The sequence below is a fragment of the Drosophila persimilis genome, unplaced genomic scaffold (assembly GCF_003286085.1).
Source record: "Drosophila persimilis strain 14011-0111.01,24,50 unplaced genomic scaffold, DperRS2 tig00000676-arrow-arrow-pilon, whole genome shotgun sequence".
Classification (NCBI taxonomy): domain Eukaryota; kingdom Metazoa; phylum Arthropoda; class Insecta; order Diptera; family Drosophilidae; genus Drosophila; species Drosophila persimilis.
The window spans coordinates 317,968-336,442 of NW_020825332.1; the positions used below are offsets into that span (position 1 = coordinate 317,968).

The 18,475-nt window shown below is 46.9% G+C and overlaps 6 protein-coding genes and 1 long non-coding RNA gene across 8 annotated transcripts; 4 read left to right on the forward strand and 3 right to left on the reverse strand.

Annotated features, from left to right (window-relative positions):
* Positions 1-584: 584 nt before the first annotated feature.
* On the forward strand, positions 585-1,433 carry LOC6601099. Its single transcript, XM_026991632.1, has 4 exons — positions 585-721; positions 784-923; positions 986-1,216; positions 1,271-1,433. Exons 1-4 carry the CDS (start codon positions 693-695, stop codon positions 1,402-1,404), a joined length of 534 nt encoding a protein of 177 aa, XP_026847433.1. The 5' UTR covers positions 585-692; the 3' UTR covers positions 1,405-1,433.
* Positions 1,434-1,670: 237 nt separating this feature from the next.
* Positions 1,671-2,271, forward strand: LOC113566352. Its single transcript, XM_026991633.1, has 2 exons — positions 1,671-2,058; positions 2,128-2,271. The coding sequence occupies exons 1-2, from the start codon at positions 1,713-1,715 to the stop codon at positions 2,184-2,186; spliced, it is 405 nt and encodes a 134-aa protein (XP_026847434.1). The 5' UTR covers positions 1,671-1,712; the 3' UTR covers positions 2,187-2,271.
* Positions 2,272-4,569: 2,298 nt separating this feature from the next.
* On the forward strand, positions 4,570-5,523 carry LOC113566351. Its single transcript, XM_026991631.1, has 2 exons — positions 4,570-4,683; positions 4,738-5,523. The coding sequence occupies exons 1-2, from the start codon at positions 4,644-4,646 to the stop codon at positions 5,331-5,333; spliced, it is 636 nt and encodes a 211-aa protein (XP_026847432.1). The 5' UTR covers positions 4,570-4,643; the 3' UTR covers positions 5,334-5,523.
* A 1,377-nt stretch (positions 5,524-6,900) lies between these two features.
* LOC113566353 lies at positions 6,901-13,259 on the reverse strand. Of its 2 annotated transcripts, none has more exons than XR_003409066.1 (3): positions 13,245-13,259; positions 12,192-12,371; positions 6,901-11,600 (listed from the first exon to the last, which is right to left on the reverse strand). It is a non-coding gene; the product is annotated as an uncharacterized LOC113566353 (long non-coding RNA). The 2 variants fall into 2 exon arrangements; XR_003409065.1 differs by lacking the exon at positions 13,245-13,259 and adding an exon at positions 13,097-13,156.
* LOC6601098 lies at positions 12,378-13,090 on the reverse strand. Its single transcript, XM_002026027.2, has one exon. It carries the CDS (start codon positions 13,026-13,028, stop codon positions 12,543-12,545), a length of 486 nt encoding a protein of 161 aa, XP_002026063.1. The 5' UTR covers positions 13,029-13,090; the 3' UTR covers positions 12,378-12,542.
* A 502-nt stretch (positions 13,260-13,761) lies between the features above and the next one.
* Positions 13,762-17,892, forward strand: LOC6601097 (transient receptor potential channel pyrexia). Its single transcript, XM_002026026.2, has 9 exons — positions 13,762-14,278; positions 14,382-14,631; positions 14,703-14,958; positions 15,146-15,435; positions 15,507-15,775; positions 15,847-15,922; positions 16,014-16,591; positions 16,666-16,819; positions 16,897-17,892. The coding sequence occupies exons 1-9, from the start codon at positions 14,252-14,254 to the stop codon at positions 17,871-17,873; spliced, it is 2,877 nt and encodes a 958-aa protein (XP_002026062.1). The 5' UTR covers positions 13,762-14,251; the 3' UTR covers positions 17,874-17,892.
* LOC6601096 lies at positions 17,885-18,443 on the reverse strand. The gene is made up of 2 exons (XM_002026025.2): positions 18,359-18,443; positions 17,885-18,296 (listed from the first exon to the last, which is right to left on the reverse strand). The coding sequence occupies exons 1-2, from the start codon at positions 18,387-18,389 to the stop codon at positions 17,986-17,988; spliced, it is 342 nt and encodes a 113-aa protein (XP_002026061.1). The 5' UTR covers positions 18,390-18,443; the 3' UTR covers positions 17,885-17,985.
* Between the last annotated feature and the right edge of the window lie 32 nt (positions 18,444-18,475).

Here is an 18,475-nt window from a genome sequence, read left to right on the forward strand (position 1 = left end):
ATATACGCCCATACCATACCATACAATACAATACAATACAATACAATACCATGCAATACCATGCAATACCATGCAACACAATACATGCGAGTATATGGAATGTTCATGCAATTCGAACGCCTTCAAGTCTGTATCTGTATTTGTATTTGTATTTGTATTTGCCTATTTAGCCCATTATAAACAATAATTATAAATTCGAACGTAATAGTTTTCTAACTTAATATACTTTGAAATAAGAGCTACTACGGCGGTTAAGCAAACAGAAATCAAAGCATACGAATCAGTACTAAAACAAATAGCTAGGCACTGAAAGTGAACAATTTCGAGTTTGTATAAAAGGGGAGAAAAGGGAAACGGCAAGGGCAAGGGAAAGGGGAAGGGGAGCAACACACACACAGAGACACACGACTAACGAACCTTCGCCCAACTGTGTGTCCCAACAGATATACAACACGTATAGCTGCGCGCGAACATTAGCTACAAGTATTTAAAAATGTAAATGCATATTTCTACTAAAATTTATTAAGTAATGCGATTTAAATAAATGAGAATATTGATTATATACAACATTCATATATGTTACCTATCGTTATCGTTCTTGTTTTCGTGACGACATCTCGTTGCTATAGTAAACAAATAATTTGCCATCGAACAAGCTAGTTAGTGTCTTGGGGACCTTGAGAGAAAGTCAGATGGATCCTGCTAAGGTAATTGGGAAACTGTGAGTACGAGTATATCAAAGATTGTATTTCCCATAAGTTAATCATTGAATAAACACTCAAGCAAGGAGCAGGTGCGCATGGAGCACAAGTCGCGACGCAACTATCCAGAGGTGTGGCATCAGATCTCCGACAATGCCACCAATAGGTTCTACCATCAGAATGAGATTGACTCCCAGCTGAAGGGACAACTCAAGCTGCAAGGTACTTATGGTGCACTAGTTAGTGCTTTTTTTGGACAAGAGTACAAGAGCATAGTTTTGCAGAGCTCTGCCCTTTTGTTCATGACAATAAGGGCGAATCGCGCTTTGTGTCGCCGGAGATGTACAATAGCCTGCTCTCTAGATGCCGCTGTGGACGCTCCCGCCGGGGCCCACACATGGGCAAATGTCTGCAGAGAACAGTGAGTCCGGACTATGACTATGACGTGGCACAACCAAGTGCCAAGGATTTGGAAGGGAAAAAGGGGGAGCCGGCAGTGCCACGCACTTCCAACTGTAAGCTTAACCGAACAGCAACGTTAACTGTTAACGTCTTGTTTTGCTTGGCAGCTTCCATTGGGCTTTTGGGTATCCAGACGAGCTATCGGAAACTGGAGCAATCTATGCAGTACGTCTCGCCGACCTTCTCGATGCCAGGGCCGCGCATAACAGCAGTGCCGTATAACATTATTGTAATAGGCTAAGCTTTGTATTTGCCCAGAATGAATGAATCACCAGGCCGCTCTAAACTAGAACTGGATTTTCCCTCACCTCACTCTAGCGCATCGGGGAATTGGGGATTGTGGTAGATCTGCCTTAGGTTATCGCCGACCTGCGCCACACAAGCGTAGACTGACGGGGGTATTGACGATTGCCTCATAGAACTGGAATTACCAGAGACGGCAGTTTGGTAAACTCGTATTGTTGTCATTCCAAATGCAGCTTGTTGGACGGAAACGTTTTCAGTGTCGCCAGAGCAGCGGACGAGCTAAAAGCCTACGGGACTTTCAAGATGATCGGCTTTTGGATTCCCAAAACAATCGTACTACTAGTCTGTGCCACTCACTTGGGGGCTGGGCAGCTTATCTTTCAAACAACACCAAGCCCGTTGGGCCAGCAGTCATCGGGGACAACACCAGGCTCTGTTCCTGGCTCTGGGCCAAGCTGGGTACTGGTCAACAATGTACGGGTACCAGGCACTATCACACCTTTCGTCACACCTCCGCCTGTGACGCCACAATTCCTCGACTGCTTCGGCCGTTGCCCCACTACTCCCGAGTACAATCCCATTTGTGGCAGCAACATGCAGCTCTACTTAAATGAGCAGAAATTCAACTGCGCTCGATTCTGTGGTGCCGGTGAGTTTGCCAAATGTTTCCCATACTCGAATGTGTTTACGCAGTGCTCGCATCCCAATTATTCCTCAGATATTCAAATCGTGAGACGCGGAAGCTGTGAGGGTCTTTTTCAAATGACACGCGGCTGACATCAAAAGTGCTTACGGGCCACAAAAGCTTAGCGTATTAGATCAATCAAATAAATTAAAATTACAGATAAAATTTAAAAAATAATTAGAACTCTTAATTACGTGTTTTTGGCCAGATCGAGTTGGCATGCGGATGAGAAATAACGAAGGAAAGTACATATGTGTGTATGTATAACCGGTGAAAATATCCTTGATCCTTGACAAGGACTGCATCAAGGGCGTTCCCCCGATCCCAAGGAGGCGTGACACTCCCAGATGGGACGAGAAAAAGTGAATAAATAAAGCGATCTATTCGAAAATAGCGTCTAAAAAAAAGTATCCTTATGTTCCTTGAAGTCAATCTGGGCTCAAGGGATCCGGGACATTCTCCCGATTACGAGGAGACGTGGCATGCCCAGATCGGCCCACAGTTAACGGAGAAAACAACAAAACACCACTTAATTTGTATTTTATTTTGTTGTTGTTGTCAATTTGTGTCAATTGTTGTACAACAACAACCCTCGACTTGCGACTAAAATGGCCGGAAACGAGGAAATTTCATACCCGGCAACCAGGCGAACATATATCGGCAGAAGGGAACTTCTGCAGCTTAAATTTCTCGTTGCATACGTTTGGGGGCAAACAAAATCTCAGTTGCTTTCTAGCATTTTCTGTTGGCCTGGTACCTCGGTCTGAAATTTCCTCGTTTTCGTCGTTTGACGTCCGATTAAATTAGCATTTTTTCTTTGGCTATATCTCGGCTATTTATGGCCCGATCGGGGCGTGGCATGCCTTTTTGTGATCGGGAGAGTCCTGCCAACCGATTGGCATCAGAAAAAAGGACATCCGTGTCCTCACGATTTTCGCAAAAAATCATGATGGTTACATCATTAAATTTGCCAAAAATCGGCCTCGATTTCGAAGTCGAGATTTCGATGCCGTTCGACAGTTTTGGTCCTCGCGGTCCTGGGAGAGTTGGTCCTGCATCCATCTGGCCCTATTTGTCTGAGATATAGCCGTCTGAAGATTTGGATTCGCTTATCTGTAAAATACTGGTTTCTTCTGCACGCTCTATCTCGACTATTTGTGGGCCGATCGGGTCGCGGCATGTCTTTTTGTGATGGGGAGAGTCCTGCCAACCGATTGGCACCAGAAAGAAGGACATCCATGACCTCACGATTTTCGCAAAAAATCATGATGGTTACATCATTAAATTTGCCAAAAATCGGCCTCGATTTCGAAGTCGAGATTTCGAAGCCGTTCGACAGTTTTGGTCCTCGCGGTCCTGGGAGAGTTGGTCCTGCACCGATCTGGTCCTATTTGTCTGAGATATAGCCGTCTGAAGATTTGGATTTGCGTATCTGTAAAATACTGGTTTCTTCTGCACGCTATATCTCGACTATTTGTGGGCCGATCGGGTCGCGGCATGTCTTTTTGTGATGGGGAGAGTCCTGCCAACCGATTGGCACCAGAAAGAAGGACATCCATGTCCTCACGATTTTCGCAAAAAATCATGATGGTTACATCATTAAATTTGCCAAAAATCGGCCTCATTTTCGAGGTCGGGATTTTGATGCCAATCGACAGGATGGATCCCCACGATCCTGGGAAGGTAGGTCCTTCGCCGATCTGGCCCTGTTTAGCTGAGATATTCCGAAGATTGGGATTTGCATATTAATAAAATACTGGTTTCTTCTGCACGGCAGCCGATCGGGCTGTGGAATGTCTTTTCGTGATCGGGGGAACACCCCCAAAGGATTCCTTGTCAAGGATCAAGGATATTTTGCCCACTCATTCATACATACTTACTTTCCTCCGCCATTTCTTGTCTGTTCAGGGCGTGCCACACCTTTTTGTGACGAACGGAAGGATATTATCCTAGTCATACCTAACTGGGTTTCTCCTATATTTGTAGCCCGATCTGGGAGTGCCTTGGCTTCTGTGATCGTAGAAATACCCTTATCCGACTGAAATCGATTGCAAGTTCACAGTCATATGCCGATATGGCGGTATTTTCCCGCTATATACATATATTCAAATGTAAGCATGTCCTCAAATAATATGTAGAAAAACAATCGGTAATAAATAAATAGGATACGATTCGACCCCCCTAAAACGACGTCCTTGGGGAATCACCATGTGCCATGCTGATTGACAAGTGGGATCCTCCTCTCACTCCGTCCCTATATGCCAAGGAGACATACGTATCCTATGATTCCATCTAAGGATTCTAGAAATTTGTACAGATCTGTTGGGGAGAATCATTAAAGTCGATCTTACCAGCGGAACCTATCGAAGCTATCGACTCTGAAACAGTCTTGCTGTGCACATTTTGTTGTGAATATAAATTCATACGTACATTATGTACACAAGCTGATAACCTGGGGTTGGTACACCCCATTGTAGCCGATCTGGCCCCTAGAAAGCTCCAGCACGAGTCAGTTGGACTCAGATTTTCACAGCGAGCAGAGCACACATATGAAGATGCCAACATCTTATCAAATCGCATTGACCTTTGGTATGGAACTACTTGTTTGCGTTTTTTGTCTTCTAACATCCTCTTCTAACGCAGCTTTGGTACTTGGCCACGTCCAACTTCAAGGCGTGGCTCCTGCCCGGGTCATCCATCACAGTCAAGTGCATCGACGAGCGAACACCACTCGCCTAACGCCAGCACACACGCACCATGTGGCGTCGAATCACACACGGTTGGGCCAAGCCAGAAGATTGAATAATACATCGAGTGTATCGTCTCCAAGAAACGTTACCGTGCCTGTTGCTCACAACCAAACGTGGCAATTGCAAAATGACCAGCCTGGTTTTAGACAGCCCTCCCAGTCTCCTGTTCACAACCAAACATGGCTGTACACCAATCAGACCTACCTTAGCTCGGCACCTGGAACTATACCTTTATATCCTCCAGAGGGGCTTCCAAGCCAAGTGCCGACGTCATCTCTATGGGATGGATCAGCATCCGGTATCTTTCTAGCGGACAATAATACACTTGTTGGCAACTCATCGTCAACACAGGGTCCGAGTCCAGCGCTTGTGGCGAGCAACCACAATGGCTCTTTGGCCTTGGCATTATCCAGCAATTCTACGAGACTGCCACTTGCGCCAGGCAGCAAGCCGTATTCCTCTAGTCCATATGCAAATCTGGTTTACTAAACGAAGAGGATGATAGACGATGATAGGCTCCCCCAAATGAATAAAGCACTTGGACTTAAATTTTTTCAAAAAACATTTTATTTCGCTGCCATTGCGTTCCGGCGATCAGTTAATTGGACCATCGGTAAAAATATGTTGGTTGCTTTCCGGTATTCCAGAAGTGTTAAATAAAAATGTATGTGTGTAGAAATGATGAATTTTCCATAAATGGGCTTGGCTTAGACAGGGGTGCGGATATTTTTGGGACGGTGATCACGGCATCATCAAGTATATCAGCTTTGAACCATCGAATAAATTATATTGTGATTGCATAAGTTAACGCTGCGCCAAGATTTTTGGAATACCACCGATGATTTTCTAAGCCGAAGTGGAGCGGATCCCTCGCCGCCGTCCAGCGCTCCCACGCCGCAGTCAAAATCTCCCCCGCCGCAGTCAAGTGCTCCCTCGCCGCCGTCAGCAGCCACATCCCTCGCCGCCGTCAGCAACCACATCCCACGCCGCCGTCAATTCAATCCTCCCTCCAGTTCCCACGCCGCAGTCATGATCACAGCGCTTGGCGCATAGAGCCCTTGCCAAAATCCCACGCAGCAAAATGGTTATCCCACGCCGCAGTCTTGAAGTTCGGATCCATCCATCGCCGCCGTCATGTGTAAGTCGGGATCCCTCGCCGCCGTCGATTTGGAATCTCACCACGCCGTCGTTGTGCATATTGAATCCCACGCTGCAGTCAAATCCGAATTAAATGAAACTTGCAATCCACGAACAAAATCTAATTCTCCTCACGAAGGGTCCTCACAGAGCAAAGTTAAGCGTCAACATCACATTAGTTAAGCGACCAGTAGCGAAGCGATAAGTGAATGCCACATGCCACCGCCAACGGTGGTAATGGTAATGGCAATGGCGATGGCGTTGGCGATCACCGTGTCCAACTGCAGCAGTGTTGCGAAGAAGGGGCAAATGTTGGAGAACGGTCTGAAGTTGTCATCAGTATCATGTCATTAAAGCAGAGTCAACAAGCCATCCCAAGCCAGTGGTACGAGGAACGAATTGGTACGGAATTGTTATTGGTGCAGGTCGATGGAAGTGTTCAGGATAATGATATGTGGCCTGCATCTCAGATCTTGGACCAGTCAATATGCTGCTCCAGAAAGCGATCGCAGAAGCCACTGGCGATGTCGAATTGAACAGAAGAAGGCTCGGCTCCCAGAGATATCTCTTAGCCGGTTCTCGTAGCGAAAATGATCAATAGCGTGCACTCCCAGTCGTTTAGTGCGCCTCTTGAGTCCACACAGGATGCGATTAGATGATTCAAAGAGGCCAATGAAGGAATGCCTCGAAGGTAGTACAAGGTCGAAGGTATCAAAAGATTGAAAATGTATGTCCTCTGTATGCTGCTGCTCCCACTCCTCACTCCTCACTGCCATGGATCTTGCCATTGATCTATAAAAGTCGTGGTCCTCCCATTCAAATGTTCCCTGCGGCAACAACTGGTACGTCTAGGTGCGACATGGACCGCTCCAAAAGCCTTTGGAAGGATATCCGGTTGCACTCTTCAGGGGAAGTCTGCTACAGCCATGGCTTTTAAATTTACATGTCACAGTATAACATAACATCTTACATAAGAAATTTAAAACAAATTTAAAGGCAACAAAACATTAACATTATCTACGCAAGGTATTTAAAGAGAACATAATTTGATAGCTCTAACAACTGCATTACAAATGCAGTCTGGATCCTGGACGTGGGCCTAGAATAGTCTCGCTCTTTATGAGTCTTTAGGAGCTGCGCTAACATCGCCTACATACGCCTACGAGTAGCTGTAATGAGAGTTTGGAAGGAAACTAAAACAAAAGAAGAGTGTGTTTAAGTTGCCTGTACCGCGGGCGCGTGTCTCTTGGATTCCCTTTGAGACCAACGTGACGAGTGTGCAGGAAGGCGCGCGGCAATACAAGTGGAGTGGGCCAGAGCACAGCCGTGGATCTGGACCTAGCAGGGCATTATTTCTGACTCCTATGTGGATGTGGGAATGTGGGGTGTATAGTCGTTCGTTCCTGGAAAGCGTACATGCACCAACAACAAAACTGCTATTATACCTTTAGGGCCTTGGGACCCTGCCTGCCGCTGTCGCTGTACATCGCATTGGATTCCCTTTACGATCGCTGTGCTGAAGAAGTAAAGAATTTGACCAGGAGCTCAACGGGGAGCTCGACTGTAGTACCATCTCGCATTTGATTCCCTTTTGCGGTATGTTGGATCGTAGGGCCAGGAGTTAAGGGCTCAACTGGCGGAGCGTAGCGTAGTCATTGGCTAGCTAGCTCGGTCTTCGAACACTAATCGCATTTGATTCCCTTTTGCGATGAATATGGGTACCTCTAATTCTGGACTACCTACGGGAGGGAAAGTACAAATGAAGCGACAACCCGTTGAAAAGCGGTTTCATCTCTCCTGAGATCTGCAAATCTGCGTCAAGCTCTGACAGGCTGAACTGTGGCTGCTGCATTTCTTCCGTTTCGGATGCTTGAACACTAATCGCAATTGGTTCCCGTTTGCGATAAACGACTGGCTACGCGTCGTTAGCTGCTGATCTGTCCGGATGTTATTCAAATACAACGCTGAAAGTGACAATTAATTAGCGACGACGACGCTAGGATGCCCGTAGCGTACTTGCAGGCAGCAGCCCTGTAACAACGACAACACATCAGCTCACTTCTTCAGCGAATGCTGGTGATGGTGCGGTGTAGCGGCTCTCGGTCCAAACGCATTTGTTTCCCTTTAGCGTGGACCGAACGCACATCTCTGTGCGGTGCCAATTGCATTACGTGCTTAGGCTAGCACATCGCTCGCAGGACTGTCTCCAGCTCGCTCTCGACGCCCGTGCTCGTGCTCGTGCCATGGCCCGTGCCCGTGCTTTGGACAGCGGCAGGCGGTAGTCGGCAATCTTGAACTTGGTCTAGCCTCGTCTGAGCGTTGATTGATTCGGTCGGCGACAGGTTGTGTGCTAGGAAGCGCCTTGGTGCACCCTTGGTAGAGACACAAGCGGCCCATTTTGGGCAGACAACTTGGCTGTAATGTAGAAACGTTAAGTTTACATCTAATTTTAAAGTAGGCGCACGAGACAGGACAGCCTTGCTGCTTGCTTGCTTGCTTGTTTGCGTTTTGCTGCTATACTCGATGTTCTCTCGATGTATTCTGCTCGTTTTGTGCATTTAGCATTAGCATTAGGTGAAATGTAAGCAGTTGTCGTTGTGGCGATAGTATGCTTGCTGGCTTGCTTGCTTGAGACAAGCCTTAATGGATGGACTTGATGCATCGTTTTTGATTCCCTTTAACGATTAGCAGCAGCACAGGCACAGTCGCAGACACAAGACTTGCTAGGAGTGCCGTGTAGAACAAGAAACTGGAAACTGACCGGTCCCGGTCCCGGTCCCTCGCTAGCTTGTCCACTCCAAAGCTGTTGCCTTTCGTTTCGTTTCGTGTCGTTTCTACCTAGTCGATGCGCACAGGAACAATCAACTGTGAAACACCGCTGCAAGAAGTGCAAAGGAAATTTAAGACCGCTAAAAGTTCTCACTCTGTAGAGGGGTAGAGGGTCCTATGTGCCAAGGCAGCCGACCAGTCAAACAAGCCAAAACGTAGTTGCTTCTATAAAACACTCCATCCTTGCCTCACCTTCTCACAAGCTGAAAAACAGGTGCAAACGGTTCTATTTGAATTGAGAGACCTGACCTTGCTGTTCGAGTCGATAGGGAGCTTAGCTTCGAGTCAATGCAAATTCGACGTGTTGTATGGATGTTGGATTGCGGTCGATTAAGTGTTGGTGTTATTGCTTTCAAGTTGGCATTTGATTCCCATTGCCTCAAGAAATTTTGCTACATGTACACGGTAGGTAATCAGAACAGGCGAAAGTGCACGTGTAAGTTTAACTGTGTGATCGGATCGGATCATCCCACGACCATTGCGATTTTTTGATTGGTATCAGCACTGTAATGAATACATTAATATGAGGCGCTTTTCAGTGGGAAAGAAGAGAGGGGAACTTTAGTAAAAACGCTTATTCTCCTGGGCTCCCAACGCTGTGTGACGGGTGTAACGTGACTGTAACTGTGACTGTGACTGACAATCCAGTATACAGCCAGTATACATATGGCTCTGTCTGAAGCTGTCGATTGCTCCTTCTTGATTTCGATGGCAATTCCCAGGCTATGCTTTTTCGATTGTACAATACGAACGAGTAGTTGTAGACGTGGGCAGGCACGGTCTACTGCAACCACAACTCTACAAAAATAAAGAATGATTTTGTTCCACATTTCAAATGATTTACATTGGGCGGACGCTGGGCGGACCACCCCTCGCAGACTTGAACGAAATTTCCTTGCATCTAGTCCTTTTTCGGACAGTCCACACCACAATATGCGCAGGCACTGTTCAACTGCGGCATATTTCTACAAAATATGAAAGAAATGATTTCGATTGCAATGTCTTAGCTTTTGTAACTGTCTGGTGTCTGATGTCTGGAGTCTTGTGTCTGGATCTTCCACCACATCGGATAGGATAAGCGATTGCGAAACGACTCCTGTCCGTCCATACGACGAATTCTTCAGTTTCAGAATGATTCGGTATAGGATTATGTATCTATGCAAATCTACAAGAAGAACGAAATATCCGAGAACATGGGTGCCCATACCAATCGTAGAAGCGGAAGTAGAATCATGTCCGTGTCGTAAGGAGAGGGGGTCCGTTTTCCCAGCTACCTTTAGTTGTTGGTTGAGCTGTAGGATCTGGCTCATAAAAGCTACATGCATATGTGCTAAAAGAGAATTTGAAACAAAAGAAGCATTTTGTTCGAATTTCGTTCAAAGACCAGTTACGCTTTGTTATTTATCCCATCGACTGCTGCTGCCGGAGGTCGTAGACTTGTGACATTCAAGAAACCAATTCAAATTATCGCATCCTCGTCCCCACACGCTCCATGCACAGCACATGCACGCAGGTACCGCTCAACTGCGCCACATTGCTGCAAAAGTAAACGAAAAGTGATGCTTGTTCCCAGACAACAAACTGAGTTACGTGTGTGCGTGTGTGTGTGTGTGTTGTGTATGACAAAGATACTATTTCTTAGCTGGTTGGCAGCCGCTCTCCTCTCAAAGATGTCCAACATTTGGAGCGCGAATGGAGAAGAAACTTTGCTGGCACCAGACACTCACAGGAACAGTTCGACTGTGACGCATCGCTACAAATATTAAAATCGGCCTTACAATAGCCCAATGGTTAGGAAAGTACAGAGTATCGGGTACGACAGGCTAGGGTCCAAATCTTATCTGCAAAATCAGTGGGTAAAAGAGCAGAGATCCAACGATATTCACACTCTACTCCTAAGAGATTACGCAAACTCCCCAAGTGAAACAGGACGGGCTGAGCGTGCAGAGTACCACAGCATACACTAAGAATGTCAATATGGGCGACCGCTTGGCTAATACTGATGGCTGCAATTCAAGTGTTAATCACAAGAAAAATCCCATACGGCTTACATGCGAGAATTCAACTGAAGTCCCTGTCCCTCGAGATCCGAAGACGGCGATGTATTTTAGATGGCTGAAATTTAGAGATTGCGGCGTAGTTCCGATGCGTCGGGTTTGCAGGGTTCGAAGACAGTGGGAGTTTAGTTTCTGGATGATTGTTACTCCTTGGTGCTTTTTCGCTGTAAATCTGTTCAAAAAGCAATATTTTTCGTTCGCAGCTGATATACCAAATACCGTGTATCTGTGTGGATGGGTGGGTGGTGTGGTCAGCAACTGCGAAGCGTTCTATGTAGAAATGTCGTGGTAGCTGGTGAATTCAGCACCGACATGGGCACGAGAGCTTCAATCACACGTAAGCTGATGAGCTGGAGCTGCTGCCGCTCGCAATTCCGCCTTGTCCCCATTGTTCTTTGTCAGCTGCCTGTGGCATTGGCATGTCATGCAGGGGAGACTCGGTGGTGTTTGCTGCTGCTGCTCGCTGCTCCGGCGATCTGTGTAGAATCGGCCATCGGCTGGTTTACGGAACTCGCTGCCAAGCGTTGAGGTTGGGGAAGACACGGACAGACGTGAAGACTCACTCAGTAACTCAATAACAAACCATCGTCGATCGACGTAACTTCTTTATAAGCCATTTTAAGGCATTTCGTTTGGGTTTCGGTTTCAGCTTCAGGCTGTTGACGTTGTGGTTGCTTGTTCAAGTATTCCATTCCTCCTCATCGTTGCCATTAACGTATCGAGGAGCAGGAAACTGGAAAACAAAATCGATTATAGACAGAGGTTTATGACAAACGGGAGAGAGGAAAGGGGTTTGCTTATCGACAAATTTGAGTGAATAATAAAGGCAAGATTGATTTTAAAATTGATTGATTTGTAATACAATAGTTTTATTTTATAATTTATCAAATATCAGTTCTGTTTGCTTACTATATGTACATATATAAATTAAAGTTGTTGTTTCACGTGACCGCAGTATCATCGCGTTGTGTCTAACTTTGTTGTTTTCTCGCCACAGATTCAATATGAATCAGCTTTAACGTTGACTTTTCATTCTTAGAGATGACGTTGCTGGCCATTATTCAAAGCCACAATCGGACAAAAGAAATGGTGTACAGAAAATTCACAGGTATACGCACACAATAAAGGAAACGTTTGTGTGCGTGCGTGTGTATGTAGCGCGATTGCGTGTGTGAGTTTCTTTGTCTTTTTCATGTTTTTCGGAAAAATGTCGCCTATGAAGATGTTCGCGATATACTGCGATGTTCACGCCCCTCTCATTTTCGTTCGAAAGTATGAAGCTACATAACTTAAATAGGTGGTAATAGTATACTGATTTACAAACCGAGTGTGAATCCTGAACCAAAGCCTCTTTCTGGTGGCGTTCAGCATGGATTTCATGAAGCAGCGCCAATGACTCACACCATTTCAATGAATTGAAGGCCGTTTGCTCATCGTCTTCTCACACTCTTCCAATCCTTCATTATTTCATTACAATCTATAACAGCCTTGCACATGATTGCGACTGCAAATGAGAAATTGGGTTGTCGTAATAAAACTAATTTAACAAATGAACAAATATATCTAAAGCGACAGAGGAAAAAATATTTCGACAGATGAATCTCGAACATGGTGCTGTTCTCCTCTTCCATTTCATGTATACACACAAAACATGGCCGACTATATTTGTCTCTTTCTAACTGCTCACGGCAATGGCAGCGCAGTTGTGTTGGTTGTTGTTTTTCATGTAGCTGCTGCTACGGGTTCCGTTGTTGCTGGCGTTGTGGCTGGTGCTACTAAGGCTGCGCATAAAATTGTCGAGGCCACTTAGCTCACCCCTCCACAAATTATTTTCGATTTCGCGTCGTTCGCACTCTTCTGCTTCTGCCCCTATTTTGGCATTGGCTTCAGCTTCAGCGTCACTACCACAATGCGTTTTACCATGTGGCACAAACTTGGTTTGGATATCTAGCCAGCGACTAAATCTTTCCTGCTGCTTTCTACGCAGTTCGTGCTCGGCGTGGAGTAGAGCCGTAGACAAAATGGCGTTCACGCGCAGGTCGCTGCCAGCACCTCTTAATTTGCGACGCATTTGGACGCGTTTTAAACGAAAATTACGCACCCAATCTGTTAATGTTTTGGGATTTTCTGCAGCGTCGCATTCGTCGTAGTATGCAACCATTTTGATACTTTTTCAATTTGTATATTCAGGTGATTCAAGAAAAAAATTTGGTATACACACACACACACCTTTACTGCTGCCTAATTTTCGAACACTATGACGTATCGCTGCAACGCACACCAGATAACTGTAACGAGCGAGCTGCGCAGCAACCTTTTTATAGTTTTGCTCGCAGCAGCGAAACGTATTGCTACGCGACGTCGGCGTTGGTAGTACCTGGGATGGGATCCATTTTCCAGCAGGGCCTTTGGCTTGGAGGGTTAAAAGCGACTTTAAAGGAACCTATTTGCCGGTAGGAAGCACGGATATAAACCTGATTTTCCGTGAATCAGGGAAACGTCGGGAAATTAGTTTTAAAAATTGCACCCCAAAATTTCGCGAAGCAAGGCAGACATTTCTAAAATATCGGGGCTCTGGGTTGCATTTTGTAGGTATCGAAAAGCATACCTGGGCAGGGCTGCATCTACTTTTTAGCGATAGTAAGGTTTGGAGAACTATCGTTTTCAAAAGCCATGGCGCGGCTTGAATTGATGGACTCAACTCGTGTTAAACATCTTTTTCGAAAATATGCTAGAGCTAGCTGCGATCGGTGTAAAGTTGCATACATATATATTTGTATATTTGTATATCAGCAAAGATTCATTCGTACTCACGTAAAGATATATGCACGAGAACATGAGTACATGAGAGGCTGGATGGCAATTGGAGTCTCGAAACGAACGTTCACTACACTTTCGCACCTCGCTGGCGCCGGTCACGGAAAAAGAAATCTATACGAAAAACAAAGGCACGCCCGTGAATGTGAAAAATTAGCACACATTGCCAGTGGTGCGAGGGAACAGTTGGATATTTTGAAAAGTTTCAAATAAACAAAATTGCTTCACGCCCTCGCTTGATCGCATCACAGAAGAGGCACCCACCGACGCCCGTGTACAACAATATTCCTGCTGGCCTACAAGATCTTGCCAATAAGGGTCAGAAAAGATGGCAAGGGTATAATTAGTTGCGTGCTCTGATTAATTGCCGATTTATTCATTCGCAAGAATAAATAGATGACCCCACGAGGCGTACAGGGAGCGGCAGCAAGAACACCAAATTGCCGACAGCTGGAGCCAGCCTCTCGTTTGGTCGGTCGGTCAGTCGAAAGCGAACGTTTATTATTGTATTGGCCTGGCCGCAAGAGTATAAACAAATAACAACTGACAGAAGTGGGCCCGAGAAAAATGGAGAACGTGCGCTTCTCGATAATCGTAAGTGATGCGGACATGCCATGCCATGCCCATCCCTCCTCTCATCAGAAAAGTACTCATCTGTGCCTCAAACATCCGTTAATTGGTTTGTTTGTTTTGGCAGGAAAATGATCTTAAATGGAACTCGGAGAGCGATCAGGCGGCCGACCAGGACGCTGACCTGCTCTTCGACAAAAGCAGCGTTTCGAGTGAAGCCAACTTTGATGCGGACTTCAGCAAAGAGGCGCAGAAGATTTTCGACCGCCAGCAACAAACCCAGAACTTGTGGCGCCCGCAAGAAATTGAGCGTACATTGTGTGCAATGCCTAATGCCAAGCACGTCTTGGATATGGTAAAGACGGGATGCATTTTGGGTAAGTGGGAATACCCGTGGCACTACCAATCTTAGTCTGACGTATCGTCTTCCCCTCCCATCACATCCCAGAACTGATTCCCGACTCCAGCGAATGCAATCTGGCTCTGATTTGCTGTTCAATATACGGGAGTGTGGAGAACATTGTGTATCTGCTGAACCACTACAATGCCGACCCGAATGCCACCGACAACAGGGGTCGTACACCCCTGCACTTTGCCTGCTTTCGAGGAAATGCTCCGATTGCGAAGGTACTGCTCGATCGCGGCTCTGAGCCGAATCGATGGGATGCCAGAAAGGAGGTTACGCCGCTGCATTGCGCTGCCAGGTGAGTTGCGGGGAAAGAGGCGGGGAGGTCTAATGTGTGAGTATTTCTCATGCGTGGGCTGGTCTAACGACAAAAATATTCTCCATCCAAATGCATCCATGCATCCATGCATCCACTACGCACCAAATACTAACCTCCAGCCACAGAGTGTGTACACATGTGTGTAACTAAAATGTTCTCGCCTCAGTTCCAAGAGCGTTGAGTGCATTCTCCTGCTGCTGCGTCGAAAGGCGAACATCAACATCGGCATCGAGAAACTATCTGCCTTGCACTACGCCATAGATGGGAACGCCGTAGACTGCGTCGAAATTTTACTCAAGTATGGAGCGGATCCGAACACCCCTCAGGTGTACACCGAGACACCCCTGCATACGGCCAGTGCATTAGGTTTCACCAAGTGCGTTCAATTACTCCTCAGCCACCATGCCGATGTTCGCTCGCAGTTCTATGAAGGAAAAGTCACGGCGTTGCACTTGGGTAAGCAATCTGGCCCCCAGAGACATCTAAGAGGTATAATTGGATGGTGTATCCATTTTTTTAAATTACAGCTGCAGAGAACGACTACGTCGACTGCGCGCGACTTCTCTTGGAACACAAAGCAGATGTCGACTGCCGAAATGCCAGCCAACAAACGCCACTACATATAGCCTGTCTCACGCAGTCGATCGCTACTGTCCATCTGCTTATATCATACGGCGCGAATGTGAATGCCACTTACCGTGAGGGCAGAACGGCTCTGCACGCAGCCATCGTGAAGAAGTCCGATTGCCTGGACTGCTGCTACGCTTTATTGACCGCGGGTGCGGACGTTAATAAGGTGGGTAACGGTAACGAATATTCCCCGAATTCATCAATCCAATCCCTGACGATGACCCCACGACTTTGCAGGCTGACCATTTCGGATTCACCCCACTTCACGCTGCAGCGTTCAATGAGTACAGCAACTGTGTCTTTGCGTTGATTGGCAAGTGGCAATTTGAATTATCGTCTCCCAGAAATGGAACGATACATGGTACAAAAGTTGGGCGCAAACTGATGCAGTTTTCTTTCAACAGAACACGGAGCCGATGTGACCGCCCGCACCGATGGACGTGTCTCAGCGCTGTCGTTCATAGTGCGACGCACTCCCGAAATAATTCCGAAACTAATGAACAAATTTAGCTCTTCGATCAAGGCCTACGATCACGAGCTTGGCAATGTGGACTGCCAGATCTATCTTGACTTTCAGCCCTTGGTTCCCAGCCGATCGATGGAGCGCGGCGAGACGGAGATGCTGCTCGCGCTGATAGAGGTCGGGCAAAAGCGCATATTGATGCATCCACTCTGCGAGACGTTCCTTTTCCTCAAGTGGCGCCGCATCCGCAAGTTCTTTCTAATGAGTCTTGCCTATCACACCATCTTCGTGCTTCTGTTCACCCTGTACGTGATTGGAGTGTTTGCACGCTCCTGCAAGGACGGGGCGACTTGCATAGCTCCAGGCTATATTTCCACAAGTTGCTACTTTGTAATCGTACTAAATTGCATTCTGCTCGGAAAGGAGTTGTTTCAGATGGCGCACGGCCTCCACGGGTATGCGAAATACTGGGAAAACTGGCTTCAGTGGTCAATTGTCTTTGGAGTGTTTCTCTGTGTGGTACGTGTTCGTCGGAACTAACTCCCTAGCCAATCGTTTTACCCATCAACCGCCCACTTATCTCCTCCCCCCAGTCCCCGGAGATCGTGCGTACTGGTGACTTGAGGGCGGTCCCTATATGGCAGCACCATGTGGCCGCAGTGGTCATCCTCCTAGTCTGGCTGGAGCTGATGATGTTGGTTGGTCGCTTTCCCATATTTGGAATTTACGTTCAAATGTTTACCAAAGGTCTGTACTGTACCCAAAATATTTTCCTTTAAGCTGCACTATTGGAACTCATTAACTCATTTATATACTCACATTAGTGGCTGTCAACTTTGGGAAATTTATGTTGGCCTACATATGCCTGTTTGTGGCCTTCGGGCTAAGCTTCGCTGTGCTCTTCAATGATTACCCAGCCTTTGAGAACATAACATGGTCATTTCTGAAGACTATTACTATGATGTCCGGCGAGCTGGAGTTTGAAGACATTTTCTACGGGGACTACGCCGTAAAGTTCCCCGTCACCGCCCACATAATCTTCTTATCCTTTGTCCTGCTGGTCACTGTGATTCTAACCAATTTGATGGTGGGCTTGGCTGTCAGTGACATCCAAGGACTGCAAGTCAGTGCCTCACTGGACCGCCAGGTGAGACAGGCAGAACTTGTGTCGCGCTTAGAGAGTCTCTTCTTTTCGCGACTATTAAGGAATGCGCCTGCCCATCTGATCCAGCTTTGCAAGCGGAGTGCCTTGTTGAGCACCTCTCGCGACAAGCTGCAGTTCGCATTTCGACCCAACGATCCGCGTGACAACCAGTTACCCGAGAACATCAAGCTTAATATATACAAACTGGTGGCCGAAAGGCGTGACAGGAATCAGAGTCTCCGGCGTCGTCAGTTCGAAAGCAACTACAACATCTTCAGTCGCAGTCTGCAGCGCCAGCAGCAGTGCCCCCAGCCGCAGAGAGACGCGGCTGACACGACCCAGAATAAGCCGTCACAGCAGTTCTCCCATATGAACGAGCTGCTACGTCCTCGGTCTGCCACGAATGTCCCGCAGCAGCTTCGACAGGAGCACGAGGTGACGGTCAACCTGAAGAACCACACGAATGCCCTGAGTGACTTACGTATCGAGGTGCAAGCACTCAAGGCTCAGCTGGGGGATCTGATGACGAAATTCGAGCAGTTCTCAGAGAACGCCACACGCAAATTAAACTACAGTGCTGATGAGCTCTGCCGCATGCGCCAGAGCCAGTCGACCAGCACGGACCCACATTGTCAAAGCCGCCATTACCACCGATGAGATTGGACGAGTGTCTAAAGAAATGTTTCCAGTTTTACTTTGATATACCATTAAAGAACAGAAATAGTTAGGTTATGAGTGCACCACTCCTGATTGCTTGAATGTTGAACGCCTAGCGAGAGCTGGTCAGCCATTTGTCATTGGCCTGATTCCAAACAAGCGTCTCGTCATTTGGTTGGGGATCGCCAGGGGCTATAAGGGTCCATGTTTGCGTTTTCGGATTATATGCAAAGTTCTTCGAGTTGAAAGGTGGCGGCGGAGCTGTTTGACTCACGAGAGGGGGCCGAGTGATGGGCACAATATTCGGATATGCGTTGGGGGTACCAATTGACTGGCTACTGATGTACGCTACCTGCGACTTGGGATTGTGGTTGTCGGCGGGCGCTGCCAGCACCCCGACCTGCCAGATCAATGCCACAAGAGCTGTAAGAACGATCATCGACTGGTGTTTTCATTTCTACAGAGATAGTGCGTATCAGACTTACTGCACATGTAGGACACACCGAACCACGACATTCTGTCGAAAGAAATCGCCGTTAAAATGTCGTACTAAACAGACAAACGGCGCGATTGCGACTGCTCTAGAGACTGAGACTGAGATT

What these genes read in the sequence shown, in the direction of transcription:
- LOC6601099 (XM_026991632.1), top strand. Translation starts at nt 693, where the DNA reads ATGGATCCTGCTAAGGTAATTGGGAAACT. An exon ending in GGGACAACTCAAGCTGCAAG is followed by an intron (nt 924 to 985) that starts GTACTTATGGTG and finishes ATAGTTTTGCAG; the next exon opens with AGCTCTGCCCTTTTGTTCAT. An exon ending in AGTGCCACGCACTTCCAACT is followed by an intron (nt 1,217 to 1,270) that starts GTAAGCTTAACC and finishes TTTGCTTGGCAG; the next exon opens with CTTCCATTGGGCTTTTGGGT.
- LOC113566352 (XM_026991633.1), top strand. Translation starts at nt 1,713, where the DNA reads ATGATCGGCTTTTGGATTCCCAAAACAATCGTACTACTAGTCTGTGCC. An exon ending in CGCTCGATTCTGTGGTGCCG is followed by an intron (nt 2,059 to 2,127) that starts GTGAGTTTGCCA and finishes ATTATTCCTCAG; the next exon opens with ATATTCAAATCGTGAGACGC.
- LOC113566351 (XM_026991631.1), top strand. Translation starts at nt 4,644, where the DNA reads ATGAAGATGCCAACATCTTATCAAATCGCATTGACCTTTG. An exon ending in TCAAATCGCATTGACCTTTG is followed by an intron (nt 4,684 to 4,737) that starts GTATGGAACTAC and finishes CTTCTAACGCAG; the next exon opens with CTTTGGTACTTGGCCACGTC.
- LOC6601098 (XM_002026027.2), bottom strand. Translation starts at nt 13,028, where the DNA reads ATGGTTGCATACTACGACGAATGCGACGCTGCAGAAAATCCCAAAACA.
- LOC6601097 (XM_002026026.2), top strand. Translation starts at nt 14,252, where the DNA reads ATGGAGAACGTGCGCTTCTCGATAATC. An exon ending in CCGCTGCATTGCGCTGCCAG is followed by an intron (nt 14,959 to 15,145) that starts GTGAGTTGCGGG and finishes TTCTCGCCTCAG; the next exon opens with TTCCAAGAGCGTTGAGTGCA. An exon ending in TTGGAGTGTTTCTCTGTGTG is followed by an intron (nt 16,592 to 16,665) that starts GTACGTGTTCGT and finishes TCCTCCCCCCAG; the next exon opens with TCCCCGGAGATCGTGCGTAC.
- LOC6601096 (XM_002026025.2), bottom strand. Translation starts at nt 18,389, where the DNA reads ATGTCGTGGTTCGGTGTGTCCTACATGTGCA. An exon ending in CGGTGTGTCCTACATGTGCA is followed by an intron (nt 18,297 to 18,358) that starts GTAAGTCTGATA and finishes TCGTTCTTACAG; the next exon opens with CTCTTGTGGCATTGATCTGG.